General features: G+C 40.4%; 1 protein-coding gene across 6 annotated transcripts in view; it reads right to left on the minus strand.

The window, feature by feature from the left end:
- CRIM1 (cysteine rich transmembrane BMP regulator 1) overlaps window positions 1-21,199 on the minus strand; it is a 197,146-nt gene that overhangs the window by 73,764 nt on the left and 102,183 nt on the right. For 5 of the 6 annotated variants that reach the window (XM_030800639.1, XM_030800643.1, XM_030800640.1 and 2 more), the window contains 2 exons: window positions 13,001-13,122; window positions 475-657 (listed from right to left, as the gene is read on the minus strand). In XM_030800639.1, the coding sequence (XP_030656499.1) occupies window positions 475-657; window positions 13,001-13,122 (305 nt within the window). The remainder of the gene's footprint in view (window positions 1-474; window positions 658-13,000; window positions 13,123-21,199) is intronic. The other variant, XM_030800644.1, reaches the window with a different exon arrangement.

A 21,199-nucleotide genomic window follows, 5' to 3' on the forward strand; every position in this document is an offset into this window, starting at 1 on the left:
TTCCTGATCTCCCTGGAGGGTCCTGGGTATTACGACAGCGGCAGAATTAGTTCCTCTCTGGGCTGGCAGGCTGAGACTGTCAGGGTGAGGCCCACATTATCCTAACTGAGCAATCTGAGGTGAGCAAGTGGAGAGCTCTAATGCCAGAGTGAAGATAAAGCTGTGCCCTAGGACTTGCTGAGAAATTGCTAGAACTGCAGGGGAGGAACGGAAAACATCTCTGGGACACCTCATTTGCCTGTGGAAAGAGGTGACCCATTGTCTACACCCAGGCATAGCTTCCTTTAGGGAAGTATTTCCACACACTACCTGGCTTTAACATGCTAAAAGACAGACCACGGTGTCCTAAAAAAGGCTAAAAAAGGAACTTCAATATTCCTTTACTTTTGGATGAGAATGAATTAGGAAAATTTTGATTTTAGAACTCTATACCATGTATACTCCTGTTAATCTGTAATTAGCACCTTTTCTTACCTTCACACACTGGGCAGCACTCTCCTTCGGGCACGTAGTACCGCTCGCAGTTTATCTCACCACACTGGGCAGTGAAGCAGATGGCAACGCCCCCTTGGCATCGACAGAACCGACAGTTGTCCATTCGAAACATGTCTCCATCATAATATTCCACGTTGTTAAATACGCAGGCTGGCTTTGTATCTGAAAAGAGTTAAAACAAACAAGACATATTTGTAGTCATTTTTTAGTTGTGTCCTTTGATGTTTTTCAAAGAGCATCTAGAAAATTTCTAATAGCAGGAGGTTATAAGTTGATGGAAATGTACTAAACTCAACTTAAGTTCATGTAACAGAAAACAATAAAGCGAAGCAAAACAAAATAAAATAAAACACACTGTTATCCAGTTTACACCAAGGAATAGAAATTCCCCCTAGGAAAATCTACACTGACTTCCTTCCATCCCAGACAAAGCTAAACTTTACGACCATGACACTCACATATCTGGTATGTACTTTAAAGTGATTCTATTTGTTTGGTTAAATCATTGTCTATCTCAAATGAATGATCCTGCCTCCACATTAGGTTTTGTTCTGCTTCAAAAATTTTATTATGGTCTTTTTTGAAGTGGTGATATTCTGTTCCTCCAGTGCTCCCTCTTAAATTCTTTTTCTCTATGGTATAAACACGTATAATTTTAATAGTGTTTGGCCTTTAACAAAATACTCTCTATATGTATCACCTCACTTAATCCCCATAATGAAGGTCTGACATAGGTATTATTATCCTGAGTTTAAAAGTGAGGAAATCCTAGGTAGTTTACTCAAAGTCATACAGCAAACAACAGAAGCCAAAACAGTAGCTCTTCAACTGAAACCTTGTGCTCTTTCCATTGTGCTTCAGGGTTATGTTCTGCTAAGGACTCATAGTCCCATATTTAGAAGTCTCATCATGATATCAATGATTTTTAAATTTTTCTCTGCCTTGAAACACTCTCCCTCCATTCATTCTTTAATTTTAGTTGATTTAAAATAACTCCCACCAAGACAAGAAAACACAACTACAGATCAGTATATTATAAATGTAGACACAAAAATCTTAAAAAAAAATTACTAGCAGACCACATCCAGCATATATACCAAATATAAACCACATATAAACAAAATTATACACTATGACCAAGTGAGACTTATTCCAAGAATTCAAGGATGGTTTAACATCCAAAATATTAATGCTAATACAACATGTCACAGAATAAGGAAAAAGAGCAACATGATCATTCGATAGACACAGTTTTTGGCATCTGACAGAATCTAATATTCTTTCATGATAAAAATGCTCAACCAACTAGGAATAGAACGGAACTTCCTCAACTGGATAAATGGCATCTACAAAAATCCTACAGCTAACCTCATACTTAATGGCAAAAGTCCAAGTGCTTTCACCCTAAAATCATGAACAAGACAATGAGGTGTGCTCTCACCACTTCAATTCAATATAGTAATGAAAATTCTAGCCAGAGCAATTAGGAAAAATAAATAAATTAAAAGCATCCAGATTGGAAAGGAAGAAGTAAAACTACCTCTAATTGCAGATGACATGATCTTGTATGTAAACAGTTTTAAGGGATCCACTAAAAAACTATCAGAATGTATAAACAAGTTCAACAAGGTTGCAGGGTACAATTGCAACTCCCCAAATTGTGTTTGTATACACTAGCAATGAACAATCAGAAAATGAAGAAAACAATTCCAATCACAATAGCATCAAAAAGTATACAATACTTAGGAATAAATTTAATAATGTAAGTGCAAACTTGTATTTTGAAAATAACAAAACATTTTCAAAAAATTAAAAAGGCCTAAATAAATGGGACATCCCGTGTTCATGGACTGAAAGACAACATTGTTTAAATGGAAATATTCCCCAAATTGATCTACATGTTCAATGCAATCTCTATCAAACTCCTAGCTGGCTCTTTTGTAGAAATTGTTAAGCTGATCATAAAATTCACATGAAAATGCAAGGGACCCAGAATTGCCAAAACAATCTTAAAAGGGAGAACAAAGTTAGAGAATTCCTACTTCCTGATTTCAAAGCATAATACAATGCTATAGTAATCAAGACTATGTGGTACTGCCACAGGGATAGATATATAGTTCAATGGAATTGAGAGTTCAGAAATAAACTATCACATTTACAGACACTTTGACAAGACGGCCAAGACTCAATGGAATTCAAAGTCTTTTTTTTTTTTTTTTTTTTGAGATAGAGTCTCACTCTGTCACCCAGGCTGGAGTGGAGTGGCGTGATCTGAGCTCACTGCAACCTTTACCTCCTGGGTTCAAGTGATTCTCCTGCCTCAGCCTCCCGAGTATCTGGGACTACAGGTGCGTAACACCATGCCCAGCTAATTTTTGTATTTTTAGTGAAGACCATGTTGGCCAGGCTGGTCTTGAACTCCTCTGGCCTCAAGTGATCCAACCACCTCGGCCTCCCAAAGTGCTAGGATTACAGGTGTGAGCCACCATGCCAGGCCTGAGGTTGAAAGTCTTTTGCATTATTTACATGCAAAAGAATAAAGAAGAAAACCCTATGTCTCACACCATATACAAAAATTAACTCAAAATGAATCATAGAGTTATGATCTAAATACAACAGCTACAACTATAGTGCTCTTAGAAGGAAGCATAAGAGTTAATCTTTGTGTCCTTTGATTCGGGAGTGGTTTCTTAGATGTGACATTCAAAGCATAAGCAACAAAGGAACAAAACAGATAAACTGGACTTCATCAATTTTGGGACTTAAAAGGACACCATCAAAAAGGTAAAAAGACAACCCTACAGATTGGGAGAAAGTATTTGCAATCATATATCTGATTTAAAAAAACTGGTACCGAGAACTCCCGTAATTAAACGATAAAAATAATCTAATCAAAACGGGCAAACCTTTGAACAGTCACTTCTTCAAATAAGACAGAAATGGCCAATAAACACATGAAAAGATGATCGAATCATTAGTCACTAGGGGAATTCAAATCTAAGCTGCAATGAACACCATTTCACACCCACTATGATGGATATAATTAAAAAATAGTAACGAGCACTGATGAAGATGTGGAGAAATTGGAATTCTCATAGATTTTTAGTGAGGATGTAAAAGCACAGCTGCTTTGGAAAACAGTTTGGGAGTTCCTTAATTTGAGTTACCATATCATCAAGCAACCCTACTCCTAGGTATATACCCAAGAGAAAAGAAAATATATACCCACATAAAAGCACTATAAACAAATGTTCCTAGCAGCCCAAGAGCCAAGAAAGAAAGAACCTAAATATCCATTAACTGATATATAAACAAAAAGTAGTGTATCTATACAATAAAGTATTACGTGGCCATAAAAAGAAATGAAGTTTTGATATGCAATATAACATGAATAACACTTGAAAATATTATGCTAAGTGAAAGAAGCCAGTCACAAAAGACAATAATGTATTAGTATTATATAACTCTACTTATATGAAACATCCATCATAGGCACGTCCATAGAGATAGAAAGTAGATTAGTGGTTGTCTAGATCTGAGAGCTTTGGGGGAAAATGGGCAGTGACTGCAATCAGTTCAGGAGTTTTCTGACGGCTTGATGAAAATGTTCTGAAACTGATTGTGTTGATGATTGCACAACTCTGAGCATACACTGAAAACAATAGAATTGCACAACTTAAGTTGGTAAGCTGCATGATGTCTCCTAAAGCTATTTTTAAAAAAAGTACTCCTAAGCTGAAGAAAGTTCTCCTGAGGTGATGAGCCCTGCTCAATCTGCCAGTGAAAGCTGGATGATGATATCCCCATCTTTCATGGGCTTTTCTGTCCGTCCCCAAATCATTTAATATGTCACCTTGCATGTCTAAAATACTTTACCGCATTTGAAGGATATTTGCATCTGCATTGTACTCGAGGAAAATTACTTTATATTTATTTTATAACAACCCCGCTAAGAAGACAGAACGAGTATTATTAATACCAGTTTTTTCGATAATGAAGATGAAACTTAAAGAGATGACATGATTTGCTTAAAGTCACATGAATGAGACAGTGATTTTATGTGTGCACAACGTAGTACATGTGAATGTTTAAACTCCTTCCTCAGTGCTACATGGATACAACATTTTTTCAGAAAATTAATGTTAAAAAAGAATCATCTTACCATGGCTCAGAATTCTTCTATATACTTTTAGCTAACAAACTAATCTGAGTTGGGATTGAAAGGAACTGTGCAGCTAGACTATAAGTTCCAAAAAGTATAGAAAACGGAGTACTTTTATACATTAAATTTGCAGGCTGTGGAGCGAGGCAAAATACTGTACTCTAACAAAATGAACATCCATGGAAACTAAGAAAAATAGACGAATCAATATTAATTATTTGGTTGAGTTGATCAACCACAGCTCCCATCTGGGTGAAGCCACAAACCCTGGTGCATGATTTGAGGAAGTGTGGAGGGCAGGTTCTGGTTATGAATAAAGCTGCTTCAAGTGGACTTGTTTTTATGGTAGGGTGGGCAGAAGCTTAAGCAGGAGGGGATGGGACTGACGAGAGAACAGTGGCACTTAGGTTTCACTAGCAAAAGCACAAGGATCAAGGGAGTAGAAGTGAGAAAGATGGAGAATCCTAAAAACACAGCCTGGAAACACAATCAATCTTTAAGGGTGAAAAAAGTCCACAACACAATGAAATCTGTTTGATGTTCAGAGAGATTTATAGAGGCTCTTCAGAAAAGTATATGATAAAAAGGCTACCTGTGGTTTTTGTGGAGCAATGACCAATTACTTCTTCACCTATCAGGGGTAGATGTGAATCTCAGAACAGTGTGGAGATTGTCACAATCTCTACAAAAGGATGATTTAAGTGGATGTGGAAGAGAAAAGTGTTATGAAGAAATAATTTACTGTGTAATTTGTACTTCCCAATATGAAGCACAGAAGTGCCTTTTTGGTGATTTTTGTATGTGTTTTGCATCTGCAAAATTAAACTTTATGTTTCTAAGTTCTGGAATCTTCCCTTCCTTCTTGAATATATTTCAGAACTCCTAAAAGAGAATTTTGTAATATAGACTGTTAGTACATGCTACTGCCTACCAAACTACACTGATTGGTGGACGGTGATAGACACACCTCAAAGATATTGTGGGTTCAGTTCCAGACCAGCTCAAGCAAGTCACACAAACTTTTTGGCTTCCCAATGCATTTAAAAGTTACGTTTACACTGTACTGTAGTCCAAACTTGTCTAACCTGCTGCCTGCGGGCCACATGAGGCATAGGATGGCTTTGAATGCAAACTTTCTTAAAACATTGTAAGATTGTGTGTGTGTGTGTGTGTGTGTGTATGTGTGTGTGTTTAAGCTAATCAGCTATCATTAGTGTTAGTGTATTTTACATGTGGCCCAAGACAATTCTTCTTCCAATGTGGCTCAGGGAAGCCAAAAGATTGGACACCCCTGCTATAGTCTATTAAGTATACAATAGCATTATGTCTAAAAAACAATGTACATTCCTTAATTTAAAATAATTTATTGCTAAAAACTGCTAACGATCATCTGAGCCTTCAGTAAATAGTACTCTTTCTGCTGGTGGAGGGTACTGCCTTGATGCTGATGGCTGCTGACTGATAAGGATGGTGGTTGCTGAAGGTTGGGGTGGCTGTGGCAATTTCTTTAAATAACACAATAATGAAGTTTGCCACACTGACTAACACTTCCTTTCACGAAAGATTTCTTCGTAGCATGTGATGCTGTTTGATAGCATTTTACTTACAGTAGAACTTGTTTCAAAACTGGAGTCAATCCTCTAAAACCCTGCCGTTGCTTTATCAACTAAATTTATGTAATAGTCTAAATCCCTGGTTGTCATTTTATCTGGTGAAGATGTCGTCACAGCATCCTCACCAGGAGTAGATTCTATCTAAAGAAACTACTTTCTTTGCTCATCCATAAGAAGAAACTCCTCATCCTTTCAAGTTTTATCATGAGACTGCAGCAATTCAGTCACATTCTGCAGCTTCCACATTTAATTCTAGTTCACTTGCTCCTTCTACTACATCTGCAGTTACTTCCTCCACTGAGGTCTTCAGCTCAAAGTCATTCATGAGGGTTGGAATCAACTTCTTCCAAACTCCATGTTAATATTTTGACACCTTCCCTGAATCACCTGTGTTCTTAATGGCATCTAGAATGGTGAGTGAATCCTTTGCAGAAGGTTTTCAATTGATTTAGTTCTGATCCATCAGAGGAATGACTATCTACAGCAGCTAATCTTATGAAATGTTTTTCTTAAATAACAAGACTTGAAAGTTGAAATGACTTCTTGGTCCATGGGCTGCAGAGTGGATGTTGTGTTAGCAGGCATGAAAACAACACTAATCTTGTACACCTCCATCAGAGCTCTTGGGAGACCAGGTGCACTGTCAATGAGCAGTAATATTTTGGAAGAAATCTCTTTTTCTGAGTAGTAGGTCTCAATGGTGGGATTAAAATAATCAACAAACCATGCTGTCATCTAGGCTTTGTTGTTCCATTTATAAAGCACAGGCAGAGCAGATTTAGCATAATTCTTAACAGCCGTGGGGTTTTTGGAATGGCAAATGAGCACCGGCTTAAACTTAAAGTTATCAGCTGCATTAGCCCCTAATAAGAATCAGCCTATTCTTTGAAGCCAGGCATTGACTTCTCTCTTGTTATGGAAGTCCCAGGTGGCATCTTCTTTCCATACAAGGCTGCTTCCTCTACACTGAATATCTGTTGTTTAGTGTAGCCACCTTCATCACTTTTCATAGCTAAATCTTCTAGATAACTCTCTGCAGCTTCGACATGCAGCTTGTCCCATCCCTCCACCAAAACAAATTAAAACCAAAGTGAAAAGAGAAGGAATATTCATAGAAGATGTTCTCTCCATCTATTCATCCAGGCTAGTGTTTTCAAAACTCAGGAGTTTTTGAGTTCTGTGTGTTTTTAAATCCTTAAGTTTTCCCTTTATTGATTATACTGATGACATGTTCTTAAAGTTGTGAATGTGGACTAGCCTCAATAAATATCTGGTCTTGCTAACTATACTCTCATAATTAATGGCTCGGTATTAAATACTATAAGACTAAAAATACTTTTGCTAGTTTCAACTGGCTTATTCCACAGGGAGAAGGGGGAAGTGTGTGTGTGTGTGTGTGTGTGTGTGTGTGTGTGTGTGTGTGTGTGTGTGTGTGTGCGCGCGCGCGCGCGCGCTGGAGGACACTAAGCATATCCTATTTCAGGAAAGGGAAGGAGAACAACCCTTATAAAGGATTACAACAATCTGTATCACTCTTTAACAAAATTAGCTTAACAAGGCCCCAGGAACACGAGGGGTGCTCAATAAACACATACTGAGTGGAGAATTTCTCTCTAAGTGCCAGAATATCTCCATTATTCTATCAGTAGAAGACATTATGTCCTTAGAAACATTACGAGCATAATTGCTATATAGACAGTGGGTTCTTAATCGATGTTTTCTGTACCAGTGTTTTTTTTTAAAATTAACAGGCTGCAGGTCTGAATTTTCTAGGCCAAAATTTTACATGAGGAGCAAGCTGACGCTGGGTATGGCTCCCCTTTAAATGGTGATTTCACATGTTATTGTCTTACAGAAAATTCTGTCAGGGCCAACATAAGATTACTTCCAGTTTTTATTAGCCTTTCGTATATGTCTGAATAAAACAGGAACTAATTACTGGGGGGGGGCACCATGACCTTCATCCAGGCTCCTCATTGTTAGTGCTGCATTTTAATACTGCCGTGAGAAGCAGAGTGCTACAGGGACAGTGCTCCAAAACAGAACTATTTCAAATGGCACAAAACAGGCTAAAAACACAGGCTAAGTTGTATTCAGATCCCCTTTCTCTGAACTTACTTCATAACCCCCTGAAATTGCTTTTGGCTAGTTGTGCCATACACAAGTAATGCTCCCATCCCCACCCCATCCACCCACCACTCTTGGCACCACTGGGAAAAGGGTATTCTTCCTCTTTTGTACTGATGACTTGTTTAGAGCTGTGAATGGGGGCTAGCCTCAATATACACCTGGTCCTGCTAACTATGCTATCAGAACTAATGGTTCAGTATTAAACACCGTAAGGCTAAAATATTTCTGGTAGTTTCAACTGGCTTATACCCAATAACAATACTATAGACTAATTGATTTACTCACTTGGGGAACATTTTATAAGTAGGTCATACAGACAGAGTCAGCTTTTGGCTACGACATTCCAACCAAGATATTCCATTTTATCTAGATGTTTGTGTACATACGTTGGACAAATGCTCATATCTAAGAAACCAAATAATCACTTGCATGTTCTACACCTAGGATTTCAAACCCAAATGCCTCCAGGAACGAGGTGGGCCATGTGTAAGACAGTAGGGGGTCCTGTGTTAAGTGGAGAGCATACACCCATCTAACAGTAGCGGCCATCGTCCAGCTCCAGCTGACTGCTGATGGGACATTTGTTTGTGGGCCGGAGCAGACATACAGCGGGTTCTTGACGAAGGTGGAGAGCTGTTACAACACTGCTTGGAGGTCCTATTTCTAGGTGATGATTTTGATGACTTCTAAGTTCACATAAAAGGAACATAATCACACCACCTGTTCCTTTGGTTTCTAAATAACAAGGATCTTGTTCAGCCAAAGCCTCCTAAGCTCTACTTTCGGCGCTTGTCAGAGAATGCAGTTACAAAGTGTCATGAACTGGTTTGCAACTCTCCCATCCCTCCGCCACAACAAAATAAAATCACTACAAAAACAAAGTAATATTTATGGAGGATGCTCTCTCTCCATCTACTCATCAGGCTAGTGTTTTCAAAACTCACGAGTTTTCGAGTTCTGCGTATTTTAAAATTGTATGTTTTCACTTTAAAGTTGATCTTAAAAAAACATAAGCATATGGATCATATGGATGGCAGCACAGGAAGTGAGAGCGGCAGTGCATAATCCATTTCCGCATGTGGGGTCAGTCATGTTAACATTCTACCCAGTCTCCTGAACTGGGGTCTTTGGATCTACCTCACCATGTTGGGCAGTTTGCAAAATTGAGAAACAATGTTCCAAGCACCTAGGGTCTAGCTGTGTGAATCTGACCTTTTGGAATTGAGTTGTATTTTAATATTTTGCCTTTGCTTTTTATTGAGAACAACCCCAGGAAACCAGTTTCTGCATTTGTGGTGTTAACGCAATTAAGCACATGATCAACTTCATCATTCAGTGGGATGGAATCCATTCCTTTCCATATGAAAAATCTCTATTAGAGAGACAGTCGTCCTGTCCAGCAGGCTTTTTTCTCTCTGAAAATAAGAGTTGCGTATTTGACCCTATCTCCTTTTTCACTTTGATGGCCAGAAAACTGGGGGCCTAATTTAACATTTAACTCCTGCAACTGCATAGGCACTGATGGACTACATACCTGTGGGTGCTTTCTGTTTGATTTTTCACTTTCAACTTTTATTTACAATGCTATGGCTGTGATTCTTCTTTCTCATAAATATTTTACCACTATGTTATGGAATCTGTTCTCACTGTAAAGTTTCCTCAAATCCTCTGTGGATAAGCAAGTGTTTTTATACATATAAAATAGACCTCTGCTTTTCTAAGTGATGATAATGAATCTTTGACATGTAATACCTTCTAATGGTGACCTTACAACAACAGATTTTTCCAGGACACTAGGTGGTAAGTATATTTATATATACATACACAAACACATTCATCTACCAATATATACGTGTGTGTACGAGTATGAATGTATATGTCAAAAGAAGTAAAATGCAGGCTTTGAGACAGAATGTTCTTAACAATATTCTGTACCATTATGAATCTTCGCAGTATTAGTTCCTAGTCTCCTCTACAGGTGAATGACTGATATATCAATAGAGACAGTTCCGCAGGATTAGGAAGTAAGCAAAGATCACTCAACAAGTTTATGGTGGCAAGAAAGAAGCAATGACCAGAGAGGTAGTGACTGTGTTTTGTCCACTCAACATCTTCTCATGACAGATGGCAAATCCTATTCCAGAAGTCAGGGCTCTATAATAAGTGGCAATAAATGAGGACAGGCCCTGCAGACTGATCCCAAGGTTGCTAAGGTGGAGGTGCGGCTATTAGTAGTTTGAGACACATCAGACTGGAGCAAGACATAAAGTCAATGTTCTGATAAGAAAGGCATGACCCATGGGTATCTAGAACCAAGAAGCAAGGAGAGAAGAGGGGCACTCCGGTTCCTCACCCATAGGAAACACCAGCAAATCTTTCTACTAGAGATGATATCTTCAGGGGACAAATGACTTAAGATTAAAGTGTAGGGCAGTAAGTAGATGGAGGATTTCTACAAAGTAACCCATTTATGGGCTGACATTTAACAGACACCTCAAGAGGGAACTAAGATGATACGAATTAGATCATTCACTGGCTCATGCAACAAAATCTGGGTGTCCTCTGTGAGGCAGATAATAGGGTAACATCCACAGACACAAGGATGAATGTGACAGACTCCTGTCCTCCAGCAAGTTCACATTTTGGAGTGAGAGACAGGCATGAGCATAAGTATTTTCCAAGTGATGAGCACTGGATGAAGCATATCTGAGATGATGGGAACCCAGTGAAGCAGTGACTATTTCTGTCTCCAGTGGTACAAGTATTCGCAGAATCTCACCTATCATAAATTAAACCGTAGCACCTCCAGAAAAAAGGTCTGCTTGGCCATTTGCTTGTGTTTAATGGATGTGATTACTGGCTAAATAATGACCGGAATGGGGAGAAGCACCGAGAGGTGATTTAAGTGCACAGAACTTTTTCTGTTCCCCTTTCCTGTATGCTTGTATTTATAAGGTCTGTAAGTCAGGAAGCTCAACCTTACCATCTCTATCCCCCACCCTCAATGTCCAGAACTGTGCCTCTGGATGTGAATAGAAAGTGTGCACACAGAAGATTATTGGCCGGGTGTGGTGGCTCACGCCTGTAATCCCAGCACTTTGGGAGGCCGAGGCGGGTGGATCACGAGGTCAGGAGATCGAGACCATCCTGGTTAACACAGTGAAACCCCGTCTCTACTAAAAATACAAAAAGATTAGCCAGGTGTGGTGGCGGGCACCTGTAGTCCCAGCTACTTGGGAGGCTGAGGCAGGAGAATGGCGTGAACCCGGGAGGCGGAGCTTGCAGTGAGCCGAGATCGCACCACTGCACTCCAGCCTGGGCGACAGAGCGAGATTCCATCTCAAAAAATAAGAATACTAAAGATTATTTACATCTGAGGCAAACTTCAAGGTAGTTCACCTATAATACCTTATTTAATTTACTGTTATTCAGTGCATTTTACAGATGTAGAAACTGAAGCCCAGGGAAATCAAGAAGCTTCCTCAAAGTTAACACAGCTAGTGAGTGGAGGACCCAATTTTCAAACTGAGGTTATTAATTCTAGTCTGTGTTCTTTCTTAACCATAAAGCCATACTGCAAGTGTTTCTTCAAAGCAAAAATAAATATTAAAAAACAATATGTGGCCACGGGCCTAAAAATCACAGAATGCAACCAAATAGGACTCAACTGCAACATAACCTTTCTTGCCTTGGGAGGGCAGGAAACCTTATGACATCTGAATTCCTACAGGAAGTATTTGATATGAATATTTCTATGTGTAATTTTGTTGTATTTTTCCAAATCCATCTCCATCTTCCTGTGTATACAAGTATTGACTAAATAATGCTCTGAATGGTTATTGACATGTAACTTGTTTGAGTTTCATTATTTTATTTTTTGTTAATGAATATTCTGGTAGAGAAGCATGTTGTAGGTTCCCCTTCCTTCTAGCACCTAAACTCAATAAACATCAAGCCACCAAACACCAAATCTTCCAATATAAAGTGAAAGAGAGAGGCAGATTCTGTCAGAAGGAATCTTGTGACCCAAGAATCCTTTTTCAGGGCCACATGGGTCAAGCCTAAAGCAGGCTGCTATCAGTGACCAACCACTGATTAAAGATGTCCTCTCCACCACCTCTCAGCCTTTTGGCTAAGATCAGGTGCAAAGATGTTCTAAGTAGGAAAATGCTAAACAAGATGAGCAATGTCTTTCCTGTTCCCAAGTGTGGCAGGCCCAATGTAGTTTTAGCCAGGTCACCTCCCGACAGCCATGGGACCAGTTACTGAGTGACAGCAGGAGAACTATCACAGGCTCCAGGATCCTTTTCCTGAAATCCCTAAGTTTTAGAAATTCTGTAACACAGCTGAGTATGACAGCTACATGCAATCTGCTATTACATTTCCAGAATCCTCTTTCTGATGGGTGGAATGATAGTTCCTAACCTAATTTTCTTTACTGCACAGTGGATCTTAAGCAAACCTTTTTGAGTGCCCTTCAGCAAGTCCCTGAAGGTAATCCCTGCTTTGTAAAAGGCAGAAGCAGCTAAGTTGAACCCTCCCTCCTCCTCCTCTTCTGCACAAATGTACACTCTCTGAGAACAAGAGAAACCCCACGTACCATTAACACATTCAAAGACATCACAGCACTTTCCAGGTGTCCCATCGCCACGAGAGACTATGCGGGGAGTGGATCCCACCTCACACATGGGGAAACCACATAAGCCAGAGAGACACTCGCATCTGAAACCAAAGAAAAGGGAAGGAAAACCCCATGAATAAACAACAACATAGAAGTCGGGAGACCACAAACAAAGTGGCAGTGGCAGTGGCTGTGGCAAAGTACCTGGTCTATATGACACTGCCTCCTTTATCTGGTGTCACTGGGAAATGGGAAGGCAGGAGGGGTTCTAACATAATTTGCTTTCAAATAACTAAGGCTTGTCTCCTTTATATACACCCCAATTTTTAACTTTAACCATTTTGACAGAAATATTTCTAAAATGCATTATCTCATTTCTCACTTAACCAGACTGGTATTGAGCATAACAAACATTTTCTGGCTGACTCAGGGACATCTTCATATGTGTCTGTTATGCTCTTCTGTGAATCGATGCTTGCACAGGCTAATACAGAGTGAGTGTTCCCGTGCTAAATGGCCCCATGTTGCTCCTTTGCTGCAACTGATGTTTAGGTGTTTTTCAGAGATTTTCTGACTCCTGGTTCAATGATTAAGTTATTAGCTTTTAGTATTTTCTTGTCAGTGTGATTGTCTTAAGTCCGCTCTCATCTTGAGCAATATTTAATTTATGATTGTGCACAATAAAAGAAACGGACTGAAGACTGAGGAGCTCTTTATAGAGGGCCTAAGCTGTAGTAAGTGAACTTTATTACAGCTATCTTGGAAGCTGAAAGTCTTAATTTTTTGGATCCTAAGCTACCACCTGAGCATTGATCTCTCTGCACGCATGAATGGGGTGTTCCATGAGCTGCAAGCTGGCTGTACTGGCTCTCACTCCTAACTTCAATGCTGCTGCAAAAATTGCTAAACACAGAAGCCTGGCAAATATGGGCAGGTGAAATAAGAGGAGACAAAATGTTGCATCTGCTACAATGAAAGAGAGGCAGGACACAGGAAACTTAGGGCAGCTGGGTGTCAGCATGTGAATGTAAGATGAGGAAAGAGCCGCTAGATTTCTGCCCTGGGACTCCCCTGGGGAGAGATGTATGGGTCAGAGGGTGGAGACGATGACAGTGGGGGGAGAGATGTATGGGTCAGAGGGTGGAGAGGATGACGGTGGGAGTTCCCAGGTTGACAGGAGTAAAAGGAAGGCATTCTAAAAAAAGACATCCTGGCAGGAAGTATGTGGGTATTTACCTACGGTAGAGGTCAAGATCAGGGGAGGTAATGTTCCCAGCAGGGAAAACTATCAACACATTCATTAATTGTGCTTTTGTCCCCCCTTCTTATTTAAGTAATTGGTTTGTTCACTTATTGTTCTTTGGATCTTTAATAAATTAAAATACGCTTATAGTCCACAAATACCTCAATAATCAGGCCCAGAGATTTAATTACATTTATAGTTAACCATGGAACTAGAAAAGAAATTATTTTAGGTTAAGATTTGCATCAAACACTATTAAAGCCACTGGAAAGGTGGCTTTAAACACCCCACTATCACCCCAAGGCAGGCTCTCTGAGGATTCTTCCATGTGGGGTGACGGTTCTATTGGATTCCTGGGAGAAGAGGGTGTTAGGTCATTCAGGTTTTGCCATAATGGTATTTCTACCAGTGGCTTCAAGTAAAGGTTTGCCTGTTTTGTGTGAGCAGAGCTTGGAGCTCTCAATTCATAGGCTATATTCCTACAGGACAACCACTTTCTAGTGCTGAGTAAATGTGAGCTGGGCTTTTAGTGCCTGATAAGGTCATCCCATACTTTTTCATGCCTATATGCCTAGCCATTATAGTGGTAAGCACATAATCATACTGCTGTGATACAACAGTAACATCATATTGTTTACATTTATTGTACTTGGCACTCTGTACAACTTAAAACTCTCTGGAGTTTATAGATGAATGGGGCTAGAGTACTGATAGGCCACACCCTGACCCCAATGTGTAGATGTGATTACAATGAAAGCATCCCGCAAGAATAGCTGATTAACTTTCTCTTACAAATTGTCTATGATCCCACATTCTTGCCTACAGATGTGCTCCCGGGCATCATTCTAAACACCTCAGAGTGTATAGTCAACCAAAAAATACCTCTTCAGATGTTGTCCTTCAACACTTGAACAACCTTTACTGAACATGTATGTGCACTTATGTGCTGGGTTCTCTGCTAGGCTGTTAGGAGTCACACCACACTGAACACCATGACTAAGTCTGCCATTAAGTCTTTTTTCCCCTTTTATGTTTGACCTATTTTCCCAACATTTGTTTAAAAAATTTACAATTTAAAAAACACATTTAGGAGCCCAAGTGCAAGTTTTTTATTGACATATATTGCATAGAGGTGAAGTGTGAGCTTTTAGTGTACCTGTCACCCAAAGAGTAAACATTATATGCATTACGTCTTCCTAACATTTAAATATTCCTATTTTATTTGTTAAAGTCCCTTACAAGTTGTCTCCAGCAGGCTATAGAAGAGCTGAAGCTGCATCCAACTACCTATTAACCCACCTAGGAAAGGAAAATGTTTTATGCTGAATCTTTACAACTAAACTGACTGCATAATAAAGATCCTGGTTTTGCTAGCTGGTGTGATCCCAGCTCCTGTCTCCTTGTTTCCTTCCCTGCAAAGCCTTCTGATCTACCTGTTGCCATCTTTTGACTTTTCACAGCTTCCCCTGAACCTGAAATTAGTACCTTAATCAAGAAAGAGCTGATGAAAGAACCACAAAAGGTGAAAGTCTGAGCTTAGGTCAGATATCTATTGGGTAGCTATCTATTAGGTTAAAACCTTACTGAAACTGCCAGTTTTGCAGTTTGAAATGGTCAAACAGCAATTCCTTATGTTCAACATAATACAACTCACGTGAGTGAAGGTATGTTTACATTCAGTCTGTCAGGTAACAAAAGGGGACCCCATCATGACCCATATTTGCCCAGGAAGTCTGTTATATCTACAAATGATATGAGTCCCATGTAATTTTAAAAAATTCTTCAGTAAGATTATTCTAGATTCTCTGGTTAACACACACTGCAGGAGGTATTCTTCCCTTTCACCGATGGGAACAGGAGTTACACAGCTTAGTCAAGTGACCTGATTTTAAATAGGGTTTCCTGTTCTCTGTGTTTTCCACTAGAAGAGACTAGATTTTCCTCTACTGAGTCATGGAGAGGAAATGCTGAACTACAGAAGAACTGACGCATGCAACCTGTACTGTCCTCACCACATTCTTTCTCTTCATTTTAATTCTTTTTGTCCTCCCTAATCTTTCCCTCCCTTTATCCCCATCTCTGGATAAGGAGCAAGCAAAGGAAAGGAGAACAAAAAAGGGGCAGAGGAAACAGCATTTCATGAGAAACGCTGCAGTGAGCTGATTTCAACACTTACCCCTCATTTCTGAAGCCCTCTCCCCAATTTCCAGTTCTAGTCCAATCTCCCCCTGCCCAAGTCTCTGTCTCTCCCAAACCATGCCACACCCATCCTAAGGCTCAGTTCCCAAACTTCCGCAGTCAAAATTTATCTTCCATTACTCCTCATTTTATGTATCACTTTCTTAGCCTAGCATTCAACACTCTGAAGTCCATATACTCCTTTTCCAATTCTGTTTCCCAGTATTTCCGTTCACTTTCCAGTGCTACGGTCATGCTCTTTTCTCCAAATAAGTCCCCACTTTGCTGTCTCTGCACTGCCTGCCCTAATGGCCTCTGCACATTCCTCATCCAGCCCTTATGCCCCGTTGTCTTTCTAGGCCAACCTCAGATAACAGCTTCTTCTCTGAACTCCCCACACACCACACTTTTCTTACAGCACCCTCTTTCTCTATTTTGTGGTAACTTGAGGACTCATCTTAACATAAGCTCTTTTAGTACTTATCATGTCTAGTCATATAAATGTTTCTCAAGTGGAAGTGAACTGGAGATGAACAAGACAGGAATAACAGTAACACAACAACACAAAAACACAAAAGAAAGTGAGGAGAGCACTGAGATTTCTATACTGTGAACTCATAAAGGCCACCCCAGGCAGAGCTATTTGCATGACACCTTGAGCAGAAGTGCTAAGATTTTAAAAAATGAAACAAAACAGCTTTATTGAGATATAATTCACTTATGATAAGTATTCACCCTTTTAAAGTACACAATTCAGTGGTTTTATACTCACAAGGTTGTATAACCATCACTAGTACCTAATTTCAGAACATTTTCATCACCTCAAAAAGAAATCTTATACTCACTAGCAGTCACTCCCTTTCCCCTGATCCCCGGCCCTTAGCAACCAATAATTTATGTTCTGTCTCTATGGACTTGCCAATTCTGGACAGTTCATATAAATGGAATCATACAATATGTGGGCTAAGGGCTTTTTAACTTCAAAGAAGATGCAACCTGTATTTGCAAGTAACCAGGAGAATAAAGCCTCTAATGTAATCCTCAGAGTTAATATAATGATCAATCGAGGTACCACATTAATAAATTTTTGCATAATGTAACCACAGCTGCAGCCAGGTGAGACTTGGTTAAGCTGTCTTTTTTTTTTTTTCCTCAAGTAGGTAATGGATTCAAGCTCAGTGGGCACCTAAGTGCCTGAGTACAATGGAACTCAGAAATCACGGAAACCCCTAGAGGGCACTCACCCCCTTAGGAGGTTCTGCTGGCTGAAGAGCGGTGAGTACACACTTATGCTTTCCCTTCATGTCCTTTGCTTCCTGGACTTCACAGACAATCCCAGGCAGACCAGAAGGTCAGAGTCCGAGCTCCTGGGCATAGCTTGCAAGGTGCTCCTAAGTCTGCCTCTACCTGTTACTAGTTTCCATATTCTACTGGTTCCTGCACACACCCTACACTCCAGCAACAATGATGATCTGACGTCACTGAACCACCTGCCCCAACCCCTTATCACTCCAGCCACAGCTCATGTCCACCCAGCCTCAAATCCCTGCCTCTCCCTTGCTCCTGGTGAATTCCCCACAACCTTAAGATCATCTACCCTAAAAGACCTTCTCTGGTCAAAAAACAAACAGGATTAATTTTCCCTCCTCTGACTTGCAACAGTACATAAGGGTACCTAACTCGAAGTGCATCGGCCTATCATACTAAATCAAAATCAGACTGTTTCTCCTGTGAATTCCTCTAGTGCAGGGGGCATGTATTACTTGTCTTATAAACAATAGTAAAAAAATGATAAAGGTACCCAACCAATAATCTGAAATAAACTTTTTCACAGCTACTGAGTCAGGGGTTAGAGCATGTATTGTTTTATATTTTTTATTTTTATACATTTTAGACTGCAAGCTTATAGGTATGGTGCTTTTCAAAATTAGTATGTGGAAGGAAAGATTATGGAATGTGTTTAAAATGCAGATTCCAGGGCGCCCACTCAAACATTGTTTTTCTGCAAGTTTGGGGAGCGGCTCCAGAATCTGCCCATATAATAAGCTCTCCAGGAGATTCTGCTGATGGGAATCTGCAATCCACTTTCCAAGAACTTTGTGCCTAGATGTGCACAGCCTGGGTGGTCACAGTTTAATTTGTACTTTCCACTGAACAAAAAAACAAGTATAACTAGTTTTAACATTATAATGAGAACAATGATTACGAGTACTTGTTTTTGATCACTTACAAAGACTCCTTCCTGCCTGAATACCATTGCTTACAAGTGAGAGATACCACGAGGGAAGAAAAGAACAGAAATATTACCAATTTCTCCAATACTGTCACCCTACGAAGAAAAATGTGTGACTGCTAGCAAGCTACTTAAACTCTTGGAGACTGTTTTCTCATCCATAAAGTGAGACAGTTGGATCATAATAAACTTTTCTCTAAATATAAAATCCTTTGATTCTATCATTGCCATTCCCATTCCCGTCACTGCTGCAAACTGACCTCAGCTCATCCTCTTCTCACTCACCTGCACCCTGTCCTTCAGGAACATCAGTCACCTTGTGTCCCTTACTCCCCTGATCCTCCTCCTCTCCAAGCACCTTAACCTTCAGGCCCAGCTCAAGATAGGGCCTTTGCACTGGTGATGTTTTGTTTTTCATGGGGGCGTAATAATTATATAACTTTTTTTTTCCCTACTAAAAAACTCTAAGCAAGGCCGGAAAAGAAACAACATGCTAGATGCTGTTGTCTCCCTACCACTAGGCATGTTTCAGACCCTACATAACTAAGTGGAAGGGTCAACAGTTTGTTTTACTACAATGACCAGAGAAACCTTAAAGGAAGGTAACCTATAGGAGATTCCTGGAGGAGGCCACAGGACTAGGAGTCCTGTTTGCCCCTCCCACAGCCCTTTCAGCAAAGAACAGGAGTGCCCCTCAACCTCTGCCCCGCCCCGTCCCCCCAGAGGTATCCTCCTGGTGTGGGTGCTGATGTTATCCTAACATAGTAAGCTCCTTCTGCAGAGCAGGCAGCTCGGAAGCAGCAAGCCATCACTCTCCTCATCTTCCCCAGCAGACTCTGATCTTCCTCTGCCCGTATCCTAGAGGAAAACAAGTCAGTGAGGTCTTCTGGAAAAGATTTCTTCCAATACTGGATTTACTACACACCGGAACTGAGTGCTTGAGGCCTTCAAAAGTCGAGACATCACTGTCTATAAATTAAAAACTAATACTTACAGGTGGGTGGGAGGTCTCCCTTTAGTCAGGAAACAAGGATAAATGAGGAACAAAAAGGGCAAAGCCCTTGTGTTACTAGGATTCTACACAGTGTATTAATGAAATAGCCTGTCGGGAATGGAAATTATAATGACATATAAAACACAGTGCTATTCTATAAAAAGTAGCTTCCACTTTAATTAAATTCGATGTGCTATCTTTCTACTGATTAAATTTCTTACTCTTTCCAGGAATGTGTAAGTTTTTTTTTTTTTAAAGGCTGCAAACAAAATATCCAAAAAGAAACAGGTTTCCTACCCAAGGGTCCAACTCTTCTTATGGAAAACAGCACTCCTCCCTATGAAAGTTCCTTAGGCTCACAGTTTTCCTCGTGTCTCACCGTAAGAGATTTAGTACTCTCTGTGTATGAATAACTAACCCTCCTTCACCCTTTCTCCCCTGTCTCAAGCTTATTCCTGCATGATTTCCTGGCATTTCCACCCCCTAACACTGACAAATGTGCTGTAGCCACAGCAAGTGCAGCCCTGCTCTGGGCGATCACACTCTCCCCCCACAGCCATCCCTCCCCTGTGTACAGTGAGCAGAAACTGCACCTTCTTTACCACTTTCCCTTTGGAGACCACCAGAAAATCACTCTGCCTTTTGTTGTTGTTGTTTTATGCTTTGTTTTTTTCTGGGGGGAGGAATCAAAGGACATGCTCCCATGTAGGGAAGGTATAAGTTAAAGACAATTAGGTTTGGGTTCAGTGTATACTGTTCAGGTGATGGGTGCCCCAAAATCTCACAAATCACCGCTGAAGAACTTACTCATGTAACCAAATACCACCTGTTTCCCAAAAACCTATGGAAATAAAAAATTATAAAATAAATAAATAAAAATAAAATATTCCTTTGCCTTCCTACTATTGGTAATAATAATAAAGCAGTCATTAAGCTCTTCTCTTCCTAGCTTCCTCCTGGAGGCTGGCATGTGGCTCCGGAAGCTTATCTTAAGGTGCTAAGTTGAAAGGAAAGTGTTATAAGCTGCAGGAGAACAGAAGTTGTAAGTCTACGTCATTCCTGTAAGAATTTAACAATTATCCTCTAGGACTCTGCCCCACACAAAGTAGGTGTGGTGGGGAGAAAACAATGGCATCTTTCACAAATTACTACCTTGATGTGACTGGCTAAAAAAAAAAAAAAAAAAAATCAGGGTCAGTTTTGAAGGGACTCAACCCCAGCGGTGGGTGGCGGGGTGAGCGGTGGGTGGCGGGGTGAGGGGTGGGGGGCGGGGGGGTGCGCCAGCAGAAACACAGCTGAAAGTAATCGCAGGGCCCGTGCCCCTGTTGAAATGTTACAGCTGGGATCTGGCAGAAATCCTGGGCCACTCAGTCCAGCTCAACAATCCGATATCACATATCGAGAGCTGGCCAAGTCCCAGGAACGGAAGGCTCCCTGCCTTCACTTCCGTAGGTCTAGGGGAAGACAATGGCATCTGCTTTCATGGCTGGTAGGATGGCTTTAGAGAGTAAGATGGGATGGGGGTGAGAG

The sequence above is a fragment of the Nomascus leucogenys genome, chromosome 19 (genome assembly GCF_006542625.1).
Source record: "Nomascus leucogenys isolate Asia chromosome 19, Asia_NLE_v1, whole genome shotgun sequence".
Classification (NCBI taxonomy): Eukaryota; Metazoa; Chordata; class Mammalia; order Primates; family Hylobatidae; genus Nomascus; species Nomascus leucogenys.